The 23673-nt window shown below is 34.3% G+C and overlaps 2 protein-coding genes across 3 annotated transcripts; both read left to right on the top strand.

Annotated features, from left to right (window-relative positions):
- Positions 1-803: 803 nt before the first annotated feature.
- Positions 804-17888, top strand: tmprss15 (transmembrane serine protease 15). Its single transcript, XM_039678144.2, has 25 exons — positions 804-1363; positions 1465-1604; positions 2538-2605; positions 4095-4243; positions 4383-4409; positions 5542-5670; positions 6304-6412; positions 6488-6597; positions 6674-6811; positions 8143-8295; positions 8421-8529; positions 9749-9896; positions 9976-10117; positions 10203-10292; positions 10386-10511; positions 11229-11369; positions 11458-11568; positions 11645-11777; positions 12968-13063; positions 13148-13197; positions 13273-13477; positions 15041-15222; positions 16081-16176; positions 16505-16644; positions 17372-17888. The coding sequence occupies exons 1-25, from the start codon at positions 1243-1245 to the stop codon at positions 17549-17551; spliced, it is 3093 nt and encodes a 1030-aa protein (XP_039534078.2). The 5' UTR covers positions 804-1242; the 3' UTR covers positions 17552-17888.
- A 187-nt stretch (positions 17889-18075) lies between these two features.
- On the top strand, positions 18076-23448 carry poglut3 (protein O-glucosyltransferase 3). Of its 2 annotated transcripts, none has more exons than XM_089123742.1 (8): positions 18076-18535; positions 19311-19505; positions 19827-20110; positions 20336-20552; positions 20636-20832; positions 22150-22332; positions 22425-22529; positions 22963-23448. In XM_089123742.1, exons 1-8 carry the CDS (start codon positions 18307-18309, stop codon positions 23095-23097), a joined length of 1545 nt encoding a protein of 514 aa, XP_088979868.1. In that variant the 5' UTR covers positions 18076-18306; the 3' UTR covers positions 23098-23448. The 2 variants fall into 2 exon arrangements, with proteins under 2 accessions (XP_088979868.1, XP_039531524.2); XM_039675590.2 differs by having other exon boundaries at positions 22138-22332; positions 22963-23447.
- The last annotated feature ends 225 nt before the right edge of the window (positions 23449-23673 follow it).

Below are 23673 nucleotides of genomic sequence, written 5' to 3' on the forward strand. Positions count from 1 at the left end.
ATGTGTGTGTGTGTATATATATATATATATATATACACACATATATATATATATATATATATATATATATATATATATATATTAGGGCTGTGCAAAAATTAATTGCGATTAATCGCATCCAAAATAAAAGTCTGTGTTTACAAAATATATTTGTGTGTGCTGTATATAATTGTTTTGTATATATAAACACACACGCATGCATGTATATATTTAAGAAAATGTGTTATTCATATATAAAATATTTATATAATATAGATTATGTATATATATATATATATATATATATACAGAATTTAAGCGCAAATAATTCTTAAATATATACATGCTTGCATAGGTATTTATATATAGAAAATAATTATAGACAGCACACACAAATATATTATGTATACACAGACTTTTATTTTGGATGCGGTTAATCGCAATTAATTTTTGCACAGCCCTAATATATATATATATATATATGTATATATATATTTATTTGCTTGTACAGTACACACACACACATATATTATTTCAAATAATACTATTTCAGACAGTAATAGTAATTGACAATATTACAGTTTTTGACTTTTTAAATAATGAAAAATGTTTCTTAATACATAATAAAATGAAATAATAGCATTATAATAAATAATAATAAAAATCAAATAATTAATAAAATATGATTATATATTTAAAACTCTATTGAAATATATATATATATATATATATATATATTTAAAATACCTGTTTAAAAGGTATTTTAAATGTATAAAAACAATTTCAAACGTACTATTTCTAATGTAATATTTTTTCAAACAGTAAGAATAATGGACAATATTACTGTTTCTAACTGTATTTGTGAATACTTAAAAATATATATATATATATTTAGTCTATTGTGATGCTTTGTTTATTCCATATGAAATCTTGCTGTTCTTCCCACTGGAATATATTAGGATTGTGGAAATATAGAGGCATGATTTCACAGTTATTGTAAATGATAGAAAAGGTCAAAGTGTTTGAACATCATACTTTCGCTTCCAACCTCTGTTTTTTCCTGTTTTCTGGAAATGCTGATAAAATGGCACTCAGTTATTGTTCAATAAAAATTTATTGCTGGTTTATATAACAGTGACAAACACAAGAAGGTGGGATATTAGAAGCTCTGAAAGCCAGTGTCACCTCTGACTCTACAGTGACATGCTGGAGGTTTATCATCTGAGGAAAAGTTTTTGTTGAGTTTCTATTAAAATCTATAAAATGTCTAGAAGAGGTTGTCGTTTGTCGTCCACGGAGATTCTGCTCACAACACTGTTTGTTGTGCTGTTTGTGGTTTGCGTGGGACTAAGTGTCGTTTCTTGGCTCGCACTAGACAACAAAGGTATGAGACTCCATTTCAGATAAACAATACTGAATATTGATGTTCTGTAGACCCCTGTTTCATTTATTTTTGTTTATTTTTTTATATATTATTTTTTTTAGCTATAGATGGTGAAGGAGAGCAAACCGGCTCAGAGTTCACTGGGAGACTTGTCATCTCTAACGGAACGGTTTTCACAGACGAGCTCCTGAACAAAGACAGCGCACGGTTTAAAGCTCTGGCATATGACACTGAGCAGAAGGTGAATTAGCCATTTACTTCATAGTTATTATTCCTGGAAGGTTTAAAAACAGTCAAAATTAGGGCTGTGAAGCGATTAATCGCATGTTTACATAATTTACATAATTTTAGTTACATAATTTTACATAAGAATAATGTGTTCTTAATATATCAAATATTTATATTTATGTATAATATTAATTTTGTATAAATATATATAAAGTATTTACATGCAAATATCTCTTCAATATATACATGCATGGGTGTGTATATACAGTATATATACAAAATAATTATACACATTTTTACATAATTACACAAAACGTACATTTACAAATGTAGAAACATTTTTGTACAATTAATATGAAATCACCATAAATTTATTGTATGTGTCTTATTTGTTCTAAAACCTTTCAAGACTGATTTTAATGAATCATTACACTAATTGTTTACTGAAATGGCTTGATAAAAGTTAAAAAGGAAAATCATGATTGATAAAAAATAAAGGGAATGGGAAAAACTCAACAGTGAAACAACTGGGTGCATTAGGCTACATAAATTAAAAATACATTTTTGTCATGAAAATGTCTCAATGCAAATATGAAAATGTTAATAGTAGCCTACATAAAAATCTTATTCATAAAACAATTTTAAATGTAAGCATATTTTCACGGGATAAATCATTATAATGGTTAAAAAAATATTATGATATTTTTTTTTTATATTATTGCGAATATCAAATATTGCGATATTTTGATTTTTTTTTTGGTGAAAACATCTACGTTATGTGAATCTAAATGCAAATTTTCTACAGCTGCGACTAACGTTTGTATATTGTTATGTTACATACTATTTCTTTCTGTAAGTTATTGGCTGGCGATGACGAATATGTTTTATCTCAGTATTTTAGTGTGATAAAGCAGGTTTTGCGTTCTCTGTGTATTGCTGCTTGCAGATCAGTGAAGCCTATAGTCTTACTTCCCTTAAAGAGCAGTTCAGAAGTTCCAAGGTCAATGAATTCAGGTGAGTCAATAAAGTTCATAATCTATTATATCATGTGCATGTATTTAGATTCTAGACACTTCTATGGTGAAGTGCAGCATGTTCCTGAATCAACATGTACATTCCAATCAGATGAGGGACAAATGTACAGTTTATGTTAAGTTTAGGCATAAAACCAGGGTAAGGTGCTTTGAGGGATCATTTCCCTCTGATTGTTGGGAAAGTCGTGGGTAGGTTTGGGTTTGTTGTTCCACGATCAATACCAGGAACATGTCTGTCTTGGCAAAATCACGGTGACCAGACGTCTCGAGATCAGGAATATACATTTTTCAAATAATTGACAGCTTTTGAGGTTTGAGGTTATGAAATACCTGCAAACATGTTATAGGGTAGTCCGTCTATCACGTCTAAGTATGGAAGCTTGTTTACATCTCGCAATTCTGACTTTATTTCTCAGAGTTGAGTGATATAAAGTCACAATTGCGTGTTATAAAGTCAGAAATGCATGATATAAAGTCAGAAATGTGTGATATTTAGTCAGAATTGCGAGATATAAAGTCAGAATTGCGTGATATAAAGTCACAATTGCGTTATAATGTTAGAATTGCGAGATATTAAGTCGCAATTGCATTATAAAGTCAGAATTGCGAGATATAAAGTCAGAATTGTGAGATATGTCGCAATTGTGAGATATAAAGTCAGAATTGCTAAATATAGTCAGAATTGATTGAAATAAAGTCACAATTGCATTATAAAGTCAGAATTGCAAGATATATAAACTTTATAACGTCAGAATTGCGAGATATATAAAGTCAGAATTGTGAGATATAAAGTCGCAATTGGGTGTTATAAAGTCAGAATTGCGAATTGATTGATATAAAGTCCCAATTGCGAGTTGTAAAGTCAGAATTGCGAGATATAAACTATTCCGAGGGGAAAAAAGTTAGCCCAAAAGTTTATATCTCGCAATTCTGAGAAAAGATGTCAGAATTCAGAGATGTAAACTCGCATTTGTGAGAAAAAAGTCAAAATTGTGAGATAAAAAGTCCCAATTCTGTGTTTTTTTCTCAGAATTGCGACTTTATATCTCACAATTATAAGATAAAAAGTCAAAAATTATTATTATTATTATTATTTTTTTTCAGTGGTGGAAACAAGCTTCCATACATGTTCACCTTTTATTCCTAAAATAAATATCTGCGTTTGGCGTCCCACTCGGTCAGAAATTCTGAATTAAACATGTATCATAGGCATACAGTAGACTACTGTAGTGATTCAGGATAAGACAAAAACATGGTTTGGAAGATGGATTCATTATGTACTCGCTCGTTATCCACATTTTGTCAGTTTTGAATTAAAAAAAGTTACATGGTGTGTATTTTTATATGCATTGTGTATAAAGATATATCCCTTTAAGGATATATTCTCTAAAAATATCTTATTTTATATAGTTGTGCTTTTCAAGTAGTGTCAATGTCTGTCACCAGTTTAATGTGTGTTTTGTTCTCAGCGAAGGCAGTGTGGTTGTGCTCTTTGACGTCCTCTTCCGTGGCGTTCTAGATTCAGAGACGGCGCAGGAGCAGTTAGTTGGTGGTTTACAGCAGGGTGAAGGTGGAAATGATGGACTCGTAATTGACATCAGCAGTGTGCAGGTCTCAGGTAATATCATCAATATCATAATCATCTGAAGATCTGCGTCTGACCATGTATTCTTCATTTAATTAGTTCATTTAATAGGCAATCGTGGTTTAAACTATTGTTCAGATGATTGTTTAACAGTTCTAATATTTACCCTCAGATAAACCAACTTCAACCCAGAGACCAGGTGGGTTATGTTTTATGTTTTATTGCTGTGTGTGTGTTATTGCAGTGTGTGCTGTGAGGTCATCATGACATGGTAACAGTGACAGATGTCAGTTCTGGTTGTTACAATTGTATTTAATACATGCTATGAAAAAAAAAATTGTTTATATGAAATAAATATAAAAACATGGATTTTTTTTTAGCAACACCAAAATATTTGGTTTAAAATACATTTGTATAAATGTATCAGAGAAGGTATGAATTGTTAATCACCTTTGTGAAATTTTAAATTGTCCTTCAGTGTGACAAATTAATTTTACAGAATTCAAATGTGACGAATTCCGTGTAATCTCTTTAATTATTTTGAGCTTATTAAAGTTGCATGCATTAAAAATTATGGAAGCTTGTCTCCTCCTTTGAATAAAAATAAGGTAATTGGGGCTTTTTAGCTCACAATTCTGACTTTTCTTTTTGCAATTGTTTTTATATGAGCTACTGCGATTTATAAAGTCAGAGACCTTTTTCCTCAGTATTAGACTTTATAACTTGTAATTCTGAGAAAGAATTGTGAGATATAAACTCGCAATTGCAACAAATAATGTCAAAATGTATATAAATTCACAATTCTGACTATTTCTCGCAATTCCGAGTTTATGTCCCGCAATTTTGACATTATTACATGCAATTGCGGGTTTATAGTCAGAATTGTGAGATAAAAAGTCGCACTTATCTTTTACATTTTTTATTCCGTGTCGAAACATGTCACAAATTATTTCATGTCATTTTGTTCAAAAGTTTGGGGTCAGTAATATTTCTTTAATGAAATTAATACTTTTATTAAGCAAGTTTGCATTCAATTGATCAAAAGTGACAGTAAGAATGCCAGAAAAAAATGATTAACTGTTTTCAACATTTATAACTGGAAATGTTTCTTGAGCACCGAATCAGCAGGATCATGTGACACTGAAGACTGGAGTAACGATGCTGAAAATCATCCATCATAGGAATAAATTACATTTTTAAAATTTATTCAAACAGAAAACGGTTATTTTTTTATTGCATATTTGTGAAAAATAACAGATTTTGTTAAAAAAAAAAAAATCAGTTTTTCTACCTGTTGGCTGGAATGGTAATGGTCTTACATTGTCTGTCAGTCACTCCAGTGAATTGTCCAGATGGACAGAAGGCGTGTGCTGATGGTACATCATGTATTTCTCAAACTGACTTCTGTGATGGAATACAAAACTGTTCTGATGGCTCAGATGAGAATCAGACTGTCTGTGGTATGTATTTATGACCCTTTTAAAGGGATACTCCTCTTTTTTTGGGGGGAAATAGGCTCATTTTACAACTCCCCCAGAGTTAAACTGTTGAGTTTTACCGTTTTTTAATCCATTCAGCCGATCTCCGGTTCTGGCGGTACCACTTTTAGCATAGCTTAGCATACATCATTGAAGTGGACAAGACCATTAGCATTTCTCAAAAAAAAAAAAAAGATTATTGATTATTGAAATGATTATTACAATGAATGAGAGACTAGAAAATAACAACTTTACATTTTCCGTCGGTCTTAGTGCACGATGTAACTACAGAAGAGTCACGTTTTAAATATGAAAAATATAGAAACTCTTTGGTCTTTTTTTTTTTGTTTTTTTTTTGAGAAATGCTAATGGTCTTGTCCACTTCAATGATGTATGCTAAGCTATGCTAAACCTGGTACCGCCAGAACCGGAGATCGGCTGAATGGATTCAAAAATTTAGTTTAACTCTGGGGGAGTTGTAAAATGAGCCTATTTCCCCAAAAAAGTAAAGTATCCCTTTAATATTATATGTTTTATTTAAAATATTAGTATATACTTTGAAAATATGCACTTATTGCGATAGACACAGTGTTGTGTGTCTTTCATACTCCATAGCAACAATGTGTGATGGCCAGTTTCTCCTGCTTGGTTCGACTGGATCCTTCCACTCTAAAAACTTCCCAGAGGTCTATGACGGTCCCACAACCTGCCGTTGGATTATACGGTAATGCAATAATCAGATACATCTAGGCATACTTTGAGATTTCACCAACTCATACAGCCTTTATTTCAACCACAGAGTGACTGAGGGCCTGGCCATAAAAATGATCTTTCCCACTTTCCATACGGAACAAGATATTGACATTCTGAAGATATATGAGGGCACCGGCTCCACGAAAACATTGACATGTGAGTTTCGGCTAACAGCGTTACATTAAGATTTCTGACTTCTTAACGTGTCTTGACATCAGATTGTGTCTTTCAGACTCTCTCACAGGAACGTTACCAGGGGACATCTGGGTACTATCTCATGAAGCCACTGTTGAATTTAACGCAGACTCCATCAATAACTACCAAGGCTTCAATGCTACTTATACGGCAGAGAACCTCACTGAGCTCTCTAGTGGGTATTGATTTCCCAAAAATACCATACCTGCCATTAAATCAATGTTATTTGAACATTTTATGGGACGTTCGACACAATAGTGGTGTGGAAATACCTTATTCAGAGGCATGTAGAGAAGTGTTGCCAATGCCATGATACTGGAACTTCGAACTTCGATACGATAGCTTAAAAAATATCAATATACTGCCATATATAACGCCATACAGATCATAATATATTGATCAGTTGGGTAATTTTGGTGCAATAGCTTACTCTCAGTACAGGGAGGCTTTATTTGAATCACTTATACTACATAATTTAAAAATCAGTAATAAAATAAGAACAAACGATAGCACAAATATACAATAGTAGTAAATATGGCTAAGTTTTTCTGGTGGGTATCACAGTACTCTCAAAAAAAATGCTGGGTTGTTTCTGTGAACAAATTGTTGGGTTGATTGTGCTGGGTCAAAATGCTGGGTTGTTTGGGGCACTGCAAACACATTATTGGGTTGCTCATGCTGGGTTAAATGAGTTTTAAGGGGGTAATTCACAAATAAACAGCTTGTTGGGTTATTTTGAATGCAAATTTTGAATGAAGGTCAAACCAGCCCAGCAAGTGTTCTGTCCAATAGTGGACCCAGCGGTGTGGTTATTTTTTTTAACCCTGGAGTAGTGTTCAGCTAAGAAATACTGCTGAAATGAAAGTAATCAAATGAAAAAATAAAATAAAGTGCAGATTAATGCTTATTTAAAGTTACAAAAGTTATTCAGTCGAGAGCAGAGAGTGATTTTCTCTTTGTCTTTTGTTCTTGGATTAACATGACAGACATAAGCAGGTTTATTGGGCTGCTGTCACTTTAAGAGTTTATGCACAGATCCAATAGACTGTTACACAACACATTTACGTTCCAGAACTGACTGCATTTACCCGATATACTCAGAAAGACGGACGTTTTGACATCATTTTGTATGTATTTGACCGTTTTAAGTGCAATAAGCCACGAAAAAGAAGTCAATTTGGTTTTACGATATTACGAGTGAGTGAGTGAGAGAGGATGCCGATGTGTGTCGATTCGCTGTCGGAGAGAAGAGAGAGTGAGAACGCACAGTTTTGATACTGCAGAAAAGCAGCATTTGAACCGTTATGGTGACGACGTATTTTTGTAGTCGGCATCACCCTGGTTCTCTCGACGAAAACCACATAGGATTCTTCCATTGGCTTTTTGGATTATTGCGGAAAATAAGCAAAGAAAAGTTTATGATTTCTTACACATTCAGCTCAATGTGCAAAAATGCTAACTTTTATTTCAGTCAAAAAAAAATCATAACTCTATCGTCTTTGTTAGATGAGGACAAGATAGGCTGTTCGTTTGAAGTAGACTTGTGTCTCTGGAGGCAAGAATTTGATGACGAAGGCGACTGGATTCGAGCACAAGGCGCTACTCCTCCAGCAGACACTGGCCCGAGCTTTGATCACTCAATGGGCAACAACCAATCAGGTGCCATTTCATACATTATGCTATTAAAGACTAAACATGGAATTTATCTGCTGTTAGCAAACACTTGAAAATGTATTATACATTGATTTTCTGATTGATGACATTTTGACATTGTTATCTCATAGGGTACTACATTGTGACGCCTCGGGCTCCTGGAAGTTGGGATAAAAAATTTCGTATCTACAGTCTTCCTCTGAGTCCTTCAAATGAATCTGCAATGTGTCTGCAATTCTGGTTAGTCTTTATCAGGGGTAATGCTTGGAAACATTTAGCTTAAGTTGTACATGCACATTTTTCTAAAAATGTGTCTTATAAAGGCAAATTAAAATGGGTTAAGATGATACGATGGTCGAAGTAGTCAAGTATGTTTCCGCCTCTCGTGAAAAAGAAGTGCGCTTGAAAGTGCACTTGTAGACTGGTTCTATTTAGAACCAGAAATGGTTCCATCCCCCGCTTCATATATGGAACTATATAGAACCATTTTTTTTGGTAAAAGGTTCTATTGGCCAAGTATGGAACCCCAGGGTTCTATATAGAACCCAGAGGAACCCTTTTTTAAAGAGTGTATAGAACCTTTTAGGGGTTCCAAATACGTAGCGCTGATAGAACCTTTTAAGGTTCTATAGAACCTTTTTTTCTAAGAGTGTAGTGTGTTTCAGATTTTAAGTCTATTTTTAAAGGGGTGGTATAATTCCCCTTTTTACAATATGTAAAATAAGTCTCTGATGTCCTCTGATGTATGTGAAGTTTTACCCCATTTATAATTTTGTATAGTATTTCAATATTTCTTTTTCACTCCTATAGTCAAAAAAGCCATAGGACAGAGAGCATTTATGTTTAAGGCTCCTTCAGACTGGAATAAATTACCTTTAAATATACGATCTTTAACATCATTTCACATATTTAAAAATAGTTTGTCTTCTTATTTTGAACTAAATTGTTCATGTTTCAGATGATACTACAGACGTGTATAATACAGTATGAGTATATATATAAGTCACTCTATTCTTTGCTTTTGCTGGCAAGTAATTGTTCACAGCCGGTTGTATTTATCGAAATACTTAACTTTTTTTTTTTGTGTTTGTGGTAGTGTGTTGCTTATGGTACTGTTTACGTCTTATTATTGTAATGTGTTTGATTTGTCCTTTGTTTTGGATTGTATTGTATATAGGACTCCCTCGAAAACGAGATGATCCATCTCAAGGGGTTTGTCCTATTCAATAAACTTGTATCAATCAATCAAATAGTATGCTAAAGTTGCCCCTTTTTGAGGGTCTATAAAAACGCGTCGTTTCGTGTGTGTCCCTTTAAATGCAAATGAGTTTCTGCTCCCGGCACAGAGGGCGGAGCTTCAAGAATATTATTTCATGCTTAAAAGACAAAGTATGCTGAGGTGTACTACTTTTTCACAAGGGATTGAACCCCACTGATGACTGTACCTGTGCTCTTTTAGGTACCATATGTTCGGGGAGGAGGTGTGGCGTCTGACGGTCACGAAAGACGAGCGCTCGTCCGTCACGGTCCTCTTCCAGAAAGAAGGGAACTATGGTGACAACTGGAACTATGCTCAAGCCACACTGAACATCACTGCAGATGCTGTGGTACAAAATCAACTTAGTTCGTGACATTAAACGGTTAAAAAGTCACTAAATACATTTGCCTGCTTCTTGTCTGCCCTAGGTGGTGTTTGAAGCGGGGAAGAAGGCGGGATTTCTGAATGATATCGCCCTGGATGACATCAGCATAGTGCCTGGTTCCTGCGGAGAGGCCCCTCCTGACCCGACCCCAGTCCCGCCCCCAACCACCCCCCCTCCCATACCAGGTAAGGCAAGTCCCTTTTCACAATGATGTCAGTTTGTTGCTGTGTCTATTTGCACAAAATTGTAAAGGAGTTACATTTATGATAGTGGATTGTGGGGGACCCTTTGATCTGTACGAGTCAAACTCAACATTCAGTTCCCCAAACTACCCCAGTGGCTATGGACATGACGCTTTGTGTAAGTACAACTCTATATATATTTATTTAACTTTCATTCTAATTAAATATGTATGTATATAATGTTTTGAATATTATGGTTTATCTTGGACAGGTATGTGGACTTTACATGCTAAGGAAGGACAGAATATACAATTGCATTTTCAAGACGTTGCTTTAGAGATTGGTAGTGACATTTTGGAAATTCGTGATGGAGTGGAGCCGAATTCAGAGTTGCTAGGTAATTTTGTTTGAAAAACATGAATCTTTGGGGAAATTTTTATTTTATTTATAATTATATTATAGGTAAAGGGGGATTTCGATACATTTTTACATTTTAAAAACGTATATGCTACTTTTCAAAAAGTTTGGGATCGGTAAGATTTCTTAAAATGTTTTAAAAGTATTCAAATATTTAAATATTTGATCAATCATTTAATCTGTTTTCTGTTCTAATATATTTTAAACTGTAATTCTGAAAAAAAAAAATGGTAAAACTGCATCATTATTCCAGTCTTCAGTGTCGCGATTAATCGTTTGACAGCCCTAATATATATATATATGAAGAGTTCAGATGCAAAAGCCTCTAAATGCCATTTGAAATTTTCTTCTAAAATGACCGTTTTTATCAAGCTTGTATATTTAAGTTCAGTAATTTCACTTAAAAGACAATTAATAGGTAATCTTCATTGCAATTTAAGTGAAATTACTGAACTTCAATATACAAGCTTGATAAAAATGATCATTTTAGAAGCAAATTTCAAATGGCACTTAGAGGCTTTTGCATCTGAACTCTTCACATATATATATATTTATATATATATATCTTGCTGACTCCAAACTTTTGATATATGTATATATTTTGATAACTGTATTATTTCATTCACCAATAATCTGAAATACAAATGCACACAAATAAATGGTTCTGTATGTAGTAATGTGTGTTTCGTCACTGAAGGTGTCCTAACCGGTGAACGTTCCTTCCCGGATCTCTTTTCCACAACCTCTCGGGTGACCGTCATGTTTTCCACAGACTCCTCTATCAATGACAGAGGCTTTCTAGCCAACTTTAGCACAGGCCTTAACCTTGGCCAACCAGGTTCGTTTTTTCTGCTTTGTACGGCATGCGAATGATAAATAACTTGGAGATGGCCTAATAAACTGCAAAAACTCTCTTGAATATCCAGATCCTTGTCCCAGTGGCCAGTTTCAATGCGGCACAGGAGTGTGTGTGTCCAATGCCAGTGTGTGTGACGGTGTAGAAAACTGCTCCGATGGCTCCGATGAAGGCGACTGTGGTAAATCAACAAGTCAAACTACCACAAAACCTCACAAACCAAATCATGCTGCTGATCACAGGCTGTTGTATTTTAGTGCATTTAATAAAAGCTGATGTCACTGGAACTGAACGGCTAAAACTTCGGGTTCAGAATGATCTTTACACGGTATGTGCCGAAGACTGGACCTCTCAGCTGTCTGACTTCTTCTGCCGCTACTTGGGCTACAGGTAAACGCTTAACCCTAGAGAATATTAAGAATATTATAATATTAACCATGCGAAAGAAAGAAAATGTCAGGAAAATCTAATTTTTAAAACCTTGAGGAATACAAAAATTGCATGTTTGTCGAGTATCATATTTGATACATCAGGCTTTTATGGCTCATATAGTATGATATGATAGTATGATCGAGTATGAAAAACAGCTCAATTTTATTCAGATGGCCAAACTGGCCAAAAATATGCAATTTTGTGCAATATGGCCATAAAGTAAGATGAAATTCTAATGTAAATTAATTAATGAGAACAGCATAGCAGACTACATCAAATAAATATAAAAATCAGTTAATCTCCCAATAATATGTCTTACTAAGAACATATTTAAATTAGTGCTGGGAAATGATTAATCATAAAATTAAGCAATTAAATTATCGCATCCAAAATAAAAGTTTGCGTTTACATAATATATGTGTGTGTACTGTGTATAATTATTTTGTGTATGTATACGTATATATATATAAATACACACACATGCATGCATATATTTAAGAAATATTTGCATGTATATACTGTATATGTATTTATACATCATTTATGTATATATATATATATATATATATATATATATATATAAAATCCAATTTTTTCACATGCATGTGTGTGCATTTATGTATAGAACATAATTATACACAGTATACACACACACATTTTTATTTTGGATGCGATCATTTAAATGTTTAGTTTTATGATCAAAGCTCTGTAGTTTTTATTGTTGGCATAAAACATATAATGCAGTGAGTAGGTATTATAAATAAATAAATAAACTCTCCTCAAAAGCCTGATGTATCATATTTCTAAAGAAAAAAGATGAATAATCAAGTAAACCTAAGTTACTTCAGTCCAGTTAGTGTTTAACTTGGAATATTACTAACAATATAAAAGTTATTCTTGTCTCCTTTTATAAAAATCAGTAAAGATTTCCCATCAAAAAGACAACCTAAAGGTGAATTATTTGGTGTAAACCATAAATCATAGGAAAGAAGGCATGTGGAAGATTGTGTACAACAGCTAAGTTTCTTTAATATCTTAGAAATTTGTGTATCAAATACACCACAGGCTTTATAGGGTTAAGAATAAATTAGCTTGTCAAATAATACCAATTGTGTTTTACAGTATAACATGTTTGTTGATGTACGTAGGTCAGGAAATGCCTCATTCTCCATCTCTATGGATGAAGATAGTCCGTTTACCACTGTTAGTGTGAATGCTAATGGCTCGCTGGATCTGAAACCCAGGTAATCGATGATAACTTTTCCGAACTTTTTTTTTTATTGGCCCATAAAATGATCTATTTCATTTCATCTTGTCTCTTTTTAAAGTGACGCATGTCTCAATGAGAAGATCGTGTCGCTGGATTGTAACAATCAACGTAAGTTTGAAACCCGCAGCTCACATGCTAATCGATACGAATTCGACATCTCTCGTTGTGTACTCTGTGTTTTAGCATGTGGCGTTCGTAAAGTGCCTTCAAAAAGTGAGACGGATGTGGAAGTGGACCGAGAGCAAGCAGGCCGAGTGGTGGGAGGACAGGACGCACGGGAAGGGTCGTGGCCATGGGTAGTGTCTCTGAAGTGGCTCGGACGCCATGTTTGCGGGGCCAGTTTGATTGACAGGGAATGGTTGATAACAGCGGCACACTGTGTTCATGGGTAAGCGCTGCTCGGCATTTATGGCTGTAGTAAAAAATAAAGCTGTAGCTTGAAGGGGTGTGCATAAGACTAACATGACACCTTCATAATCATGACATATGTCATTTACTCAGTTATGACATTTTTAATGCAAATATGACATTGTTTGAGATGTTTTTGTTATGACAGCTTGACATAAACCAATATATCACAACCTGTCAGTGTCGTTGTCATGACAACATGACATTACTAAGACAACACAACCTGTCATAAACATGACATAGCAGATTAATGATCAAACTAGCTTTATTGGTTAACATTACATTAAACTGTCAGGTGGTTGTTTTTGACATTGGCTGTCATGAAGCCATTATAACTTTTTAATGACAAATTCATTTAGTACTACTGTAGTTGAGCTCACGAAAAATATTCATGACACAGTTATAATGCCTCATGACAGCCAATGTCAAAGCCAAACACATGACAGTTTAACTTCATTTAATGTCGAGTTGTCATGACAACGACACTGACAGGTTATGATGTATTGGTTTATGTCAAGCTGTCATAACAAGGATATCTCAAACAATGCCATATTTGCATTCAAAATGTCATTATTGAGCGAAAGACACTTTTGCCATAAACATGCATTATTCAAGACATACAGTGGTGTGAATAAGTGTTGGCACCCATGCTAAAGTTGCCTAAAAAGAGGAATAAAAAATCATCTTTTGGATATTGATCTTAATGCCTTAATTAGAAAAAATGAGGAAAACTCCAACCTTTAAGGACACCAATTTTCTTTGTGAATGAAAAATGTATCATAAATAAATAAATGTTTTTCCTTAAAATACAGGGTGCGTAAGTCATTGCCCCCTATGTTAAATTCCCATAGAGTCAGGCAGATTTTTATTTTTAAAAGCCAGTTATTTCATGGATCCAGGATAATATGCATCCTGATAAAGTTCCCTTGGCCTTTGGGATTAAAATATCCCCACATCATCACACACCTTCCACCACACCTAGAGATTGGCATGAGGTACTTTCCATAAGATCATCTTTCAATGCAAATCAAACCAGCTATTAGGCTAACTGAAGCAAAACCATGCCAATCTCTAGGTGTGGTGGAAGGTGTGTGATGATGTGGGGATATTTTAATCCCAAAGGCCAAGGGAACTTTATCAGGATGCATATTATCCTGGATCCATGAAATAACTGGCTTTTAAAAATAAAAACCTGCCTGACTCTATGGGAATTTAACATAGGGGTGTCCTGACTTATGCACCCTGTATTTTAAGGAAAAACATTTATTTATTTATGATGCATTATTCATTCACAAAGAAAATTGGTGTCCTTAAAGGTTGGAGTTTTCCTCATTTTTCTAATTAAGGCATTAAGATCAATATCCAAAAGATGATTTTTTATTCCTCTTTTTAGGGAACTTTAGCATGGGTGCCAACACTTATTCACACCACTGTATGTCATGTCATGGTTATGAAGGTGTCATGCCAGTCTTACGCACACCCCTTCAAGTAAAGTGTTACCGAAACATGCATTGAGAGACTAAATTATATTTTGATCCCGTAGAAAGAACGTTCACCTGTCAAACTGGGCAGCTGTGTTGGGTCTTCACACTCAGTTTGGGACGGATAACCCCAACAAACAAGACCGTTTAATAGATCAGATTATCATGCACAAGCGCTATAACAGGGTAACAAAGGAGTCTGACTTTGCCCTAATGCATTTACAGACGCCTGTCAACTACACGGGTACGTAGACAAAACAGATGTTGGGTTTTACCAAGGCTAAATATGTTAAAGCCATTTATATATACAAAAGCTTTAGATTTCAAATAAATAGTGTTCTTTTAAACGTTGGATTTTGGAGACATTATCACAGAGAGTAGTTCACTTCTAAAAAACTTTTGCTGATAATTTACTCACCCCCATGTCATCCAAGATGTCCACGTCTTTCTTTCTTCAGTCGAAAAGAAATTAAGGTTTTTGATGAAAACATTCCAGGATTTTCTCCACATAATGGACTTCAATGGGGTCCAAACGGTTCAAGGTCCAAATGAGAGTTTCAGTGCAAACTGTTCAAAGGGCTTTAAACGATTCCAGACGATGAATAAGGGTCTTATCAAGTGAAACGATCGCTCATTTAATAAATAAATAACAAAGTTTAACGTGCATCACAGAACAGAGCAAGGCGAGCATTTGAGCTTATAAAACTTAAACTTTGTTATTTATTTATTAAATGAGCGATCGTTTCGCTACATAAGACCCTTATTCATCGTCTGGAGTCGTTTAAAGCCCTTTGAAGCTGCACTGAAACTGTCTTTTGGACCTTGAACCGTTTGGTTCCCATTGAAGTCCATTATATGGAGAGAAATCCTGGAATGTGTTCATCAAAAACCTTAATTTCTTTTCGCCTGAAGAAAGAAAGACATGGACATCTTGGAAAGTTTTTTTTTAAAAGTGAACTACTCCTTTAACTCTTTTCTAACATTGATGATGGTAATAAATGTTTCTTGAGCACCAAATCAGCATATAAATGATTGCATGTAAAATTATATTGTACAGTTTGATGTCAGATTTGCTGAGTATTAAAAAAGATTTTTCTTCCAGATTACATTCAGCCCATCTGCCTTCCAGCGCCTGGAGCACAGATTGAAGAAGGGAGAAAGTGTTTTATTGCTGGCTGGGGATTGCTGTCTGAAAATGGTCAGATATACACATTTGTGCATTATATTCCAGTTTTTTTCTTATAGTGGGATAGTTCACTTTTAAATTAATTTTTGATATGTTTTAGCTTAACTCAAGGGCATCCAAGATGTAGGTGTCTTTGTTTCCACAGTAGTTTCAATTTTGATATTTTGTCTGTCAGTCATATAATGGAGGTCTATGGTCACCACCTCAAAGAGCATGCACAGAGAAGTCCAAATTAAACATGATTTAATCACCAAAATACCAAAAATTAATTTCAAATTGAACTATCCCTTTAATAATCTTTTGGATGGTCATGTATAAGCTGTTTGTTTTTGATCTCCAGGCGACGTCGCTAATGTGTTACAGGAAGCTGTTGTGCCCCTTTTAAGCAACACACAGTGTCAGGAATGGCTGCCTGAGTACAACATTACAGACCGCATGCTGTGTGCTGGGAATGCCGAGGGTGGGGTGGACTCCTGTAAGGTGTGTACATTTTTAATTGGTATATAGTATGTTTTCATATTTCTTTTCTCTTTTTTTGTTAATTTAATTAGATTGACAAACATTCATGTCTCATATAAACTTACTGTGACAAATAAAGTCAGAATTGTGAAATCTATAAAGTCAGATTTACAGCCAAACCAAAATGTATTCAGACACCAGATATCATTTTTGATATATGTTTTACTAGTGGGTGCGGGACACTCTAGTTCGTTTATGTAAGTGAGGATAGCAAAATAAAGTAAACTGTGACATATTATACCCAAAAATTCTTCATACAGTGGATTACCAGTAAAAATTATTATTTTAATTATTAATAAAGATTATTTCTTTTCTTTAATTGCTAATGCAACCTTTTTACACACAGACTGAACAAAATTAAGCATTGCTTGCTAATTGGTTGAGCTAAATTGGTATTATCTAATTGTGTAGTTAAATTTAACAGCTGTCAGATATTCAACATAATTCATTTGTGAGACAGTCTAACAGAAAGACGGCCAAAACCACTGAGTTCTTTTCATATTTATTACCATTTTCTAAACTATTGCGAGTGATAATGTGAGAAATGTTGAATGTGTCTGAATAAATTTTGGTTTGACTGTACATATACTATACATACATGTCAAAATGATCATTAAAGGGACATGTTTTTGCAATATTAATGTTATTTTTGTTTAATGTATTGGCATATTTTGTGGGCTCTTGACAGGGGGATTCTGGAGGCCCGCTGATGTGTGAAGAGGCTGGCCGGTGGGTTCTTGTGGGGGCGACATCTTTTGGTATCGGCTGTGGACGACCCCAGCGGCCTGGAGCTTATGCTCGCGTCAGTCAGTTTGTTGACTGGGTAGCAGAGAACCGACGGCTCTATTCAGACTGGAAGGGGTTATAAAATGTAGTATGCAGTGATGTTATGTAGTATACAAACATTGTTTTATTGATTTCCACGAGTAATCACCATCTAGAGCATTTGTGCACTTTATTGTCATTGCTAAAAACATGTAAATGTGAATAATGGAGGAAAATGTATTTGCTAGTAACCAGTCAGTAATTTTCAGCCTACCCAAATGTGATGACATAAACAGTTATAAAGTATAAATAACAACTGTAATATTAATTCTGGATTAAATAGTGTTTTGAGTGACGTTTAATTATTTTCTGAAATATTTTTAATGTGTTTTGCTACTGTTGTTTTACATTTTATCATAAATAAAGATTATTGCTTGTAATGCTTTTTTACTTTTGTCTAAGCTCTCTGCGGGATATAAAAAATGACCTTGATAATCAATGAAAAAATACTTTTTTCACCTATAAAATTTTATAAAACTAAAATTTGATTAATTTTTGCATTATGAACTTCCATTCTCATAAGATCCGGAACTCTTGAATAGTTTTTGAAACTCGCCGGGTATATTATCGAGGCGCACCGCAGCACAAACGCCACACTTAAAAGCCAAAAAGCCACCCTAATTTTTGCTTTAATTGCTATTTCTACCTTAATGCAACAAGTTCGTGTCCATAAAACAGGAAAAAGCAAAAACGTTTGTATTAACCATGGCAAGAAATTATTAGCTGCTGTGCAGCGAACTTTAGGTGTAACGTTAATTCAACTCCCTCTCTTGCTCAGCGACAGGAACAGCAGATAAAATGATCCCTCATATAAAAATTAGAAACGCTTTGGTAAATATGCCAAATGTTGCCTTCGCCCTGGTCATTACAACAGTTTTAAATGTAGGATTTAGTCAGAGTATTGATATTAATCCGGGTAAATGTGTCGTGTGGGGTCCTGGACTGAATCCTGATGTTGTGCTTCCTGTCAGATACTTCTACATTCAGACAGTTGATTCACGAGGAGAAAACATCACTGTCTCTCCTGGTAAGAATACAAACATGTATAATCATATACAGTGTTGTGTGTGATTAATTAAGTAATCTAATTACTTTTGGGATTACTTTTTTTTCTATAATTTAATTCTGATTGCATTACGAGACTAAACTTTTATGTTAAAATATATGTTTTAAATATAACCTCCCTTTACAGACTTTTGTCAGTTCAAGAATAATTTATGCAATTTTTGCATTGCTTATTTGAAAACATTAAAATTACAGTTTCATGTCTGTTAGAATTTTTCAACTGGTTGAGGTTGAAATGGCATTTAGAAAGTAATTAGTAATTAATAATGCAATATTTTTTTGAGAGAGTAATTAGTACAGTAATCTAATTACACTGTTTAAGATGCAATTAGTACAGTAGCTAGTAATTAATTAACTTAATCAACAACACCAACACTGATCATACATATACAAAAATGTTTTTTGGAAAATTGATTGTATCAAGGGGGATATCCAAAAGAAGAATTTACATATATATATATATATATGAGGGTGTTTTTTGTAGTATGTGTTTTGAATGACTTTTTTATTATTATTACGAATTACCAGATTTTTTTAGATCTCCTTTTCAGTAATACACAGTTGTTCTGGCTTAAAAAGCCAGTATTTAGTTGTAAAATATTAGTAATCGATGCAAATATAAATTTTTAGTTTTTTTTGTCCCTTTCATGTCAATTGACTGAAATCTGTTTAGTTCAAACCAATGTATGTCAGTATCTTTTCTTGCACACTTTGTTTACTGTTTTATTTTCTTTTAGTCAAAGACTCTTTCAAAGTGACGATATCCTCATTGGAAAAGGAGTATCTTCGTGTCCATGTCCCAGCGCCGTTGGATCGGGGCGACGGCTCCCTGCTCGTCAGATACCGACTCTATGGAAGTTCGTCAAAGGGTTTGAAGATTGACGTTTTGTATCAAGGCAAGCCTGTGGCAAAGTCACCATACACTGTTAAAGGTAAAGTTTTTTTTGGACATTGATAGAATGTGGTCTATAGGCTTAGTTTTACTCAACAAAACTTTATATTTTGCTTTCGCACTTGTAGTGAGATTCCACAATTATTATTAAAAGTCTATTTAAAAAAACTGTAGTTTGCAGATATATAATATAATAGACCTCTAAAGTGCACCTGACACTTTCTTGATTATTTAAAAAACTTTTACATTTTTCCTTTTGTTGTCCTCTATAGAAGTACACTTATTTTGATGTGTTTAATAACATACTAAAGCACATGTGCACTGCAAAATGTGCATAATAAAATCTTTTTAATTCCATCAGGTCCAGTTCATCATGAATACTGTGATTGTCCAGAGTCCAATGTGGCAGCGTGGCAGAGGGTAATGCAGTGTCCAGAGGAAGACCCCCAAATTCAAGAGGATTTCAGTTCATTCCCATCGATTGACCTGCAGCGCCTCCTGCAGGAGGTTCCACTGCGTTTTGCAAAGCGAGGAGGACTCATTCACTACACCATCTTAAACAACCAGGTGCATCGGCGCTCACTGGGCAAGTACACCGATTTCAAGATGTTCTCGGATGAGATACTGCTCTCCCTCGCTCGAAAGGTGAGCTATTGGTTATTTCTTACCTTTTATTCGTTTTTCACATTTGTCCAAAATGGGTCCAAAATAAAACCCATTAGTGAATATGCTTCTATTTGGCTTTTTTTTTAATTGAATAGAAAAAAAACAATCATTATAATCGTCATCAGCGCTTATTATTTTATTTATATTTTTGATTCATTGGTCATATCAACTATTTTATCATCATATCTGTCCCGTCTCCACCAGGTGAAAATGCCTGATGTGGAATTTTATATTAACGTAGGAGACTGGCCAATGGAGAACAGGAGAGTGAATGACAAACCTGGACCAGTGCCTATTATCTCATGGTGCGGCTCCACGGACACGCGTGACATCATTCTTCCCACATATGATATCACGCACTCATCCTTAGAGGCAATGAGAGGGGTAACAAACGACCTGCTGTCAGTCCAGGGGAACACAGGTGCTTCTTCCAACATCAGCTCCTGTCAATCTCCAATATTGTCTTACTTTCCTTTGTCTCACCTTCTTTATTGGTTTTCCCAGGTCCTGAGTGGTCAAATAAAACGGAAAAGGCGTTTTTCAGAGGCAGGGACAGTCGAGAAGAGCGCTTGCGTTTGGTAACCATGTCCAAAGAAAATCCAGAGCTGCTCGATGCGGGAATAACAGCGTTTTTTTTCTTTCGTGAACGGGAGAAGGAACTTGGAAAAACACCACTGGTCGGCTTCTTTGATTTTTTTAAGGTAAGTTGTGATATGCCTTTTCTTTTCTTAAAGGTATAGTTCACTTTGAAATTAATTTTTGGTATGTTTTATCTTACCTCAAGGCCATCCAAGATGTAGGTGTCTTTGTTTCCGCAGTAGTTTCAATTTTGTTATTTTTAGGTCAAAGTGTTCTTGTGTGTCAGTCATATAATGGAGGTCTATGGTCACCACCTCAAAGAGCATGCACAGAGAAGTCCAAATTAAACATGATTTAATGACTCGTAAATGTAAGTACACATTGATGGCCTAAGACACGAAACGAGCGGTTTGTGTGAGTAAACGAACAGTACTCCGTCCGAACACAAACCTGCTTCTTTTTGTTTTCATTTTAAAAATATGAAACATTATTTATCATTAAAACTGACATTTAACAAACAGACAGGGTTGTATCGTTTTATTGTATTATGCGTACACATACAGTGAAGAGAATGCATAGTAATATAATATTTTATATATTTTAGAATTACACAACCATGTCTCTTTTTTGTTAAATGTCAGTTTTAATGCTAATATCCCGTTCAAAAGTATAAGTAGCCTAATAGGTAGGCTATAATAAGCTATACAATGAGAAATAAAGCAAACAATTCAGTTAAACATAAGTCAGCTCTCTAATAGGCTACAAAGTTAAAGTTAAATATAGCCTACGTAATAAAGTTATAAAACTTCACTTTGCCCTCAGCCAAAACAATTTGCCATGGCACAAACTATATATTAATATAGTTTAGCATTGTTTGGTCTCATAAGATTATGTATATGGTTGATTATTTGTCAAGATAAGTAATTGTTTTTCATAGATTAAAATAGCTTTTAAATTACGCAAACTGGCAATATTAGATCGGTTTTAAACATCTCCCCTTAAAACGCCATTGGTCTCGACTATTTAAATAAAGTTACAGGAATATGACTTTTTGAAGAATTTTTTTCACTTTAATCCCTGGTATTTATAACGTTATACCACAACCACAAAGCGCCCGCGCCCTCAGATCACTTGGACGTGGCTGTGGTTACAAGAGGTAAAAACGATATAAATACTGTTGGTTTTCTCACACAAACCGCTCGTTTCGTGTCTTAGGCCATCAATGTGTACTTACATTTACGAGTCATTAAATCATATTTAATTTGGACTCCTCTGTGCATGCTCTTTGAGGTGGTGACCATAGACCTCCATTATATGACTGACAGACCAAAAATACCAACAATTCATTTCAAAGTGAACAATCCCTTTAATAAATAATACAAATGAATAATTGAGACATGCTTGGGTCTACTCTTGAAAATCTCTAGTACAAATACCAGGTGAATGTGGATGGTACAGTGGCAGCCTATAGGTTTCCGTACCTGATGCTGGGCAACAGCTTGGTCTTAAAACAGGATTCACCATACTACGAACACTTCTACACACATCTGAAACCAGGTGTGCACTACATCCCAGTGAAGAGGGACCTTTCTGACCTCATCGAGAAGATCAAATGGGCTAAGGTACAAACGCTGTCCTTACTTTTGGAGCACGTAGTAACAGCATAAATGTACATGTAATTGTTAGAGCTTGAATATGTACTTAATGTACACAGAACAATGACACAGAGGCAGAGGCCGTAGCTAAAACGGGACAATCGGTGGTGAGAGATCTGCTTCAGCCTCACAGACTCTACTGCTACTACTATAGTGTTTTTCAGGTAAGAATCAGCCATTTACAACAATAAATGCTGAATAATGTATTGATAAATGTAAAGTGCATTCAAAAACTAGACAGCTTTTGCATTGCCTTGAACTTTGTTTTAAAATTGTAATATTTTTCAACTAAAACCATATTTTATCTGATGGATAACTTCTCAAGTGAAGTGAAAATGTCCGTCTATAAAATGTTTTAAATATTACCATGTTATTACTACATGTGCCCTTTTTATTAAAAGGGTGATGAACTGAGAAATCAAAATTTTATAAAATAAAATTTTATATTATAAGAATAACCTATAAGTTTCAGAACCGAAAACGTCCTTGTTAGTCCAATAAAAGCTTTTATTGACACCAGGGTCAGCAAACGAGACTTACAGCTAACACGGAGAAAGTAGTAAATGTTTTCAATATGCGCGTCCTGTCCTTTTACAGACCTACGCAAGTCGCCAGAGCACTCCGCCTCTAGTCCATCCTGATATGGAAATAGTGCCTCAGCCATCCGATCACACTGCTCTGTGTAACTGTGAGAGGAGATCAGACGAGCATCAGCAGAAGGACGAGCTCTGACAAAGACTCGCTGATAAACAAGTGTCACAAACATGCACATGAGAGAAAGAATATTGAATGGAGCACAAAAACCATTCAAATAAATCAGAATGATATACTTTTGAAGGATGAACGATGGCTTACTTGAGTTTCGATAGGAGTAAAATGTTTAACAATTCGTTTATCTGACTGCAGATAGCTATTTATGTACCTGTGTATTATGCTATTACTCCCACTTTGTTTTAAATTATTTTATTTTCTCATTTTTCCATCTTTTTTACAACTGTGTAACATTTTTGCTTTGATTTTGTTATTTTTTCTGTTTTTTTTATATATTTTTTAGGGCTGTGCAAAAATTAATTGCGATTAATCGCATCCAAAATAAAAGTCTTTGTTTACATAATAAATTTGTGTGTGCTGTATATAATTATTTTGTATATATAAATACACACACATGCATGTATATATTTAAGAAAATGTGTTATTCATATATAAAATATTTATATAATATAGATTATGTATTTATATATATATATATATATATATACAGAATTTAAGCGCAAATAATTCTTAAATATATACATGCATGCATAGGTA

This window comes from Pimephales promelas, chromosome 19 (assembly GCF_988280905.1).
Source record: "Pimephales promelas chromosome 19, fPimPro1.hap1.1, whole genome shotgun sequence".
Taxonomy (NCBI): Eukaryota; Metazoa; Chordata; class Actinopteri; order Cypriniformes; family Leuciscidae; genus Pimephales; species Pimephales promelas.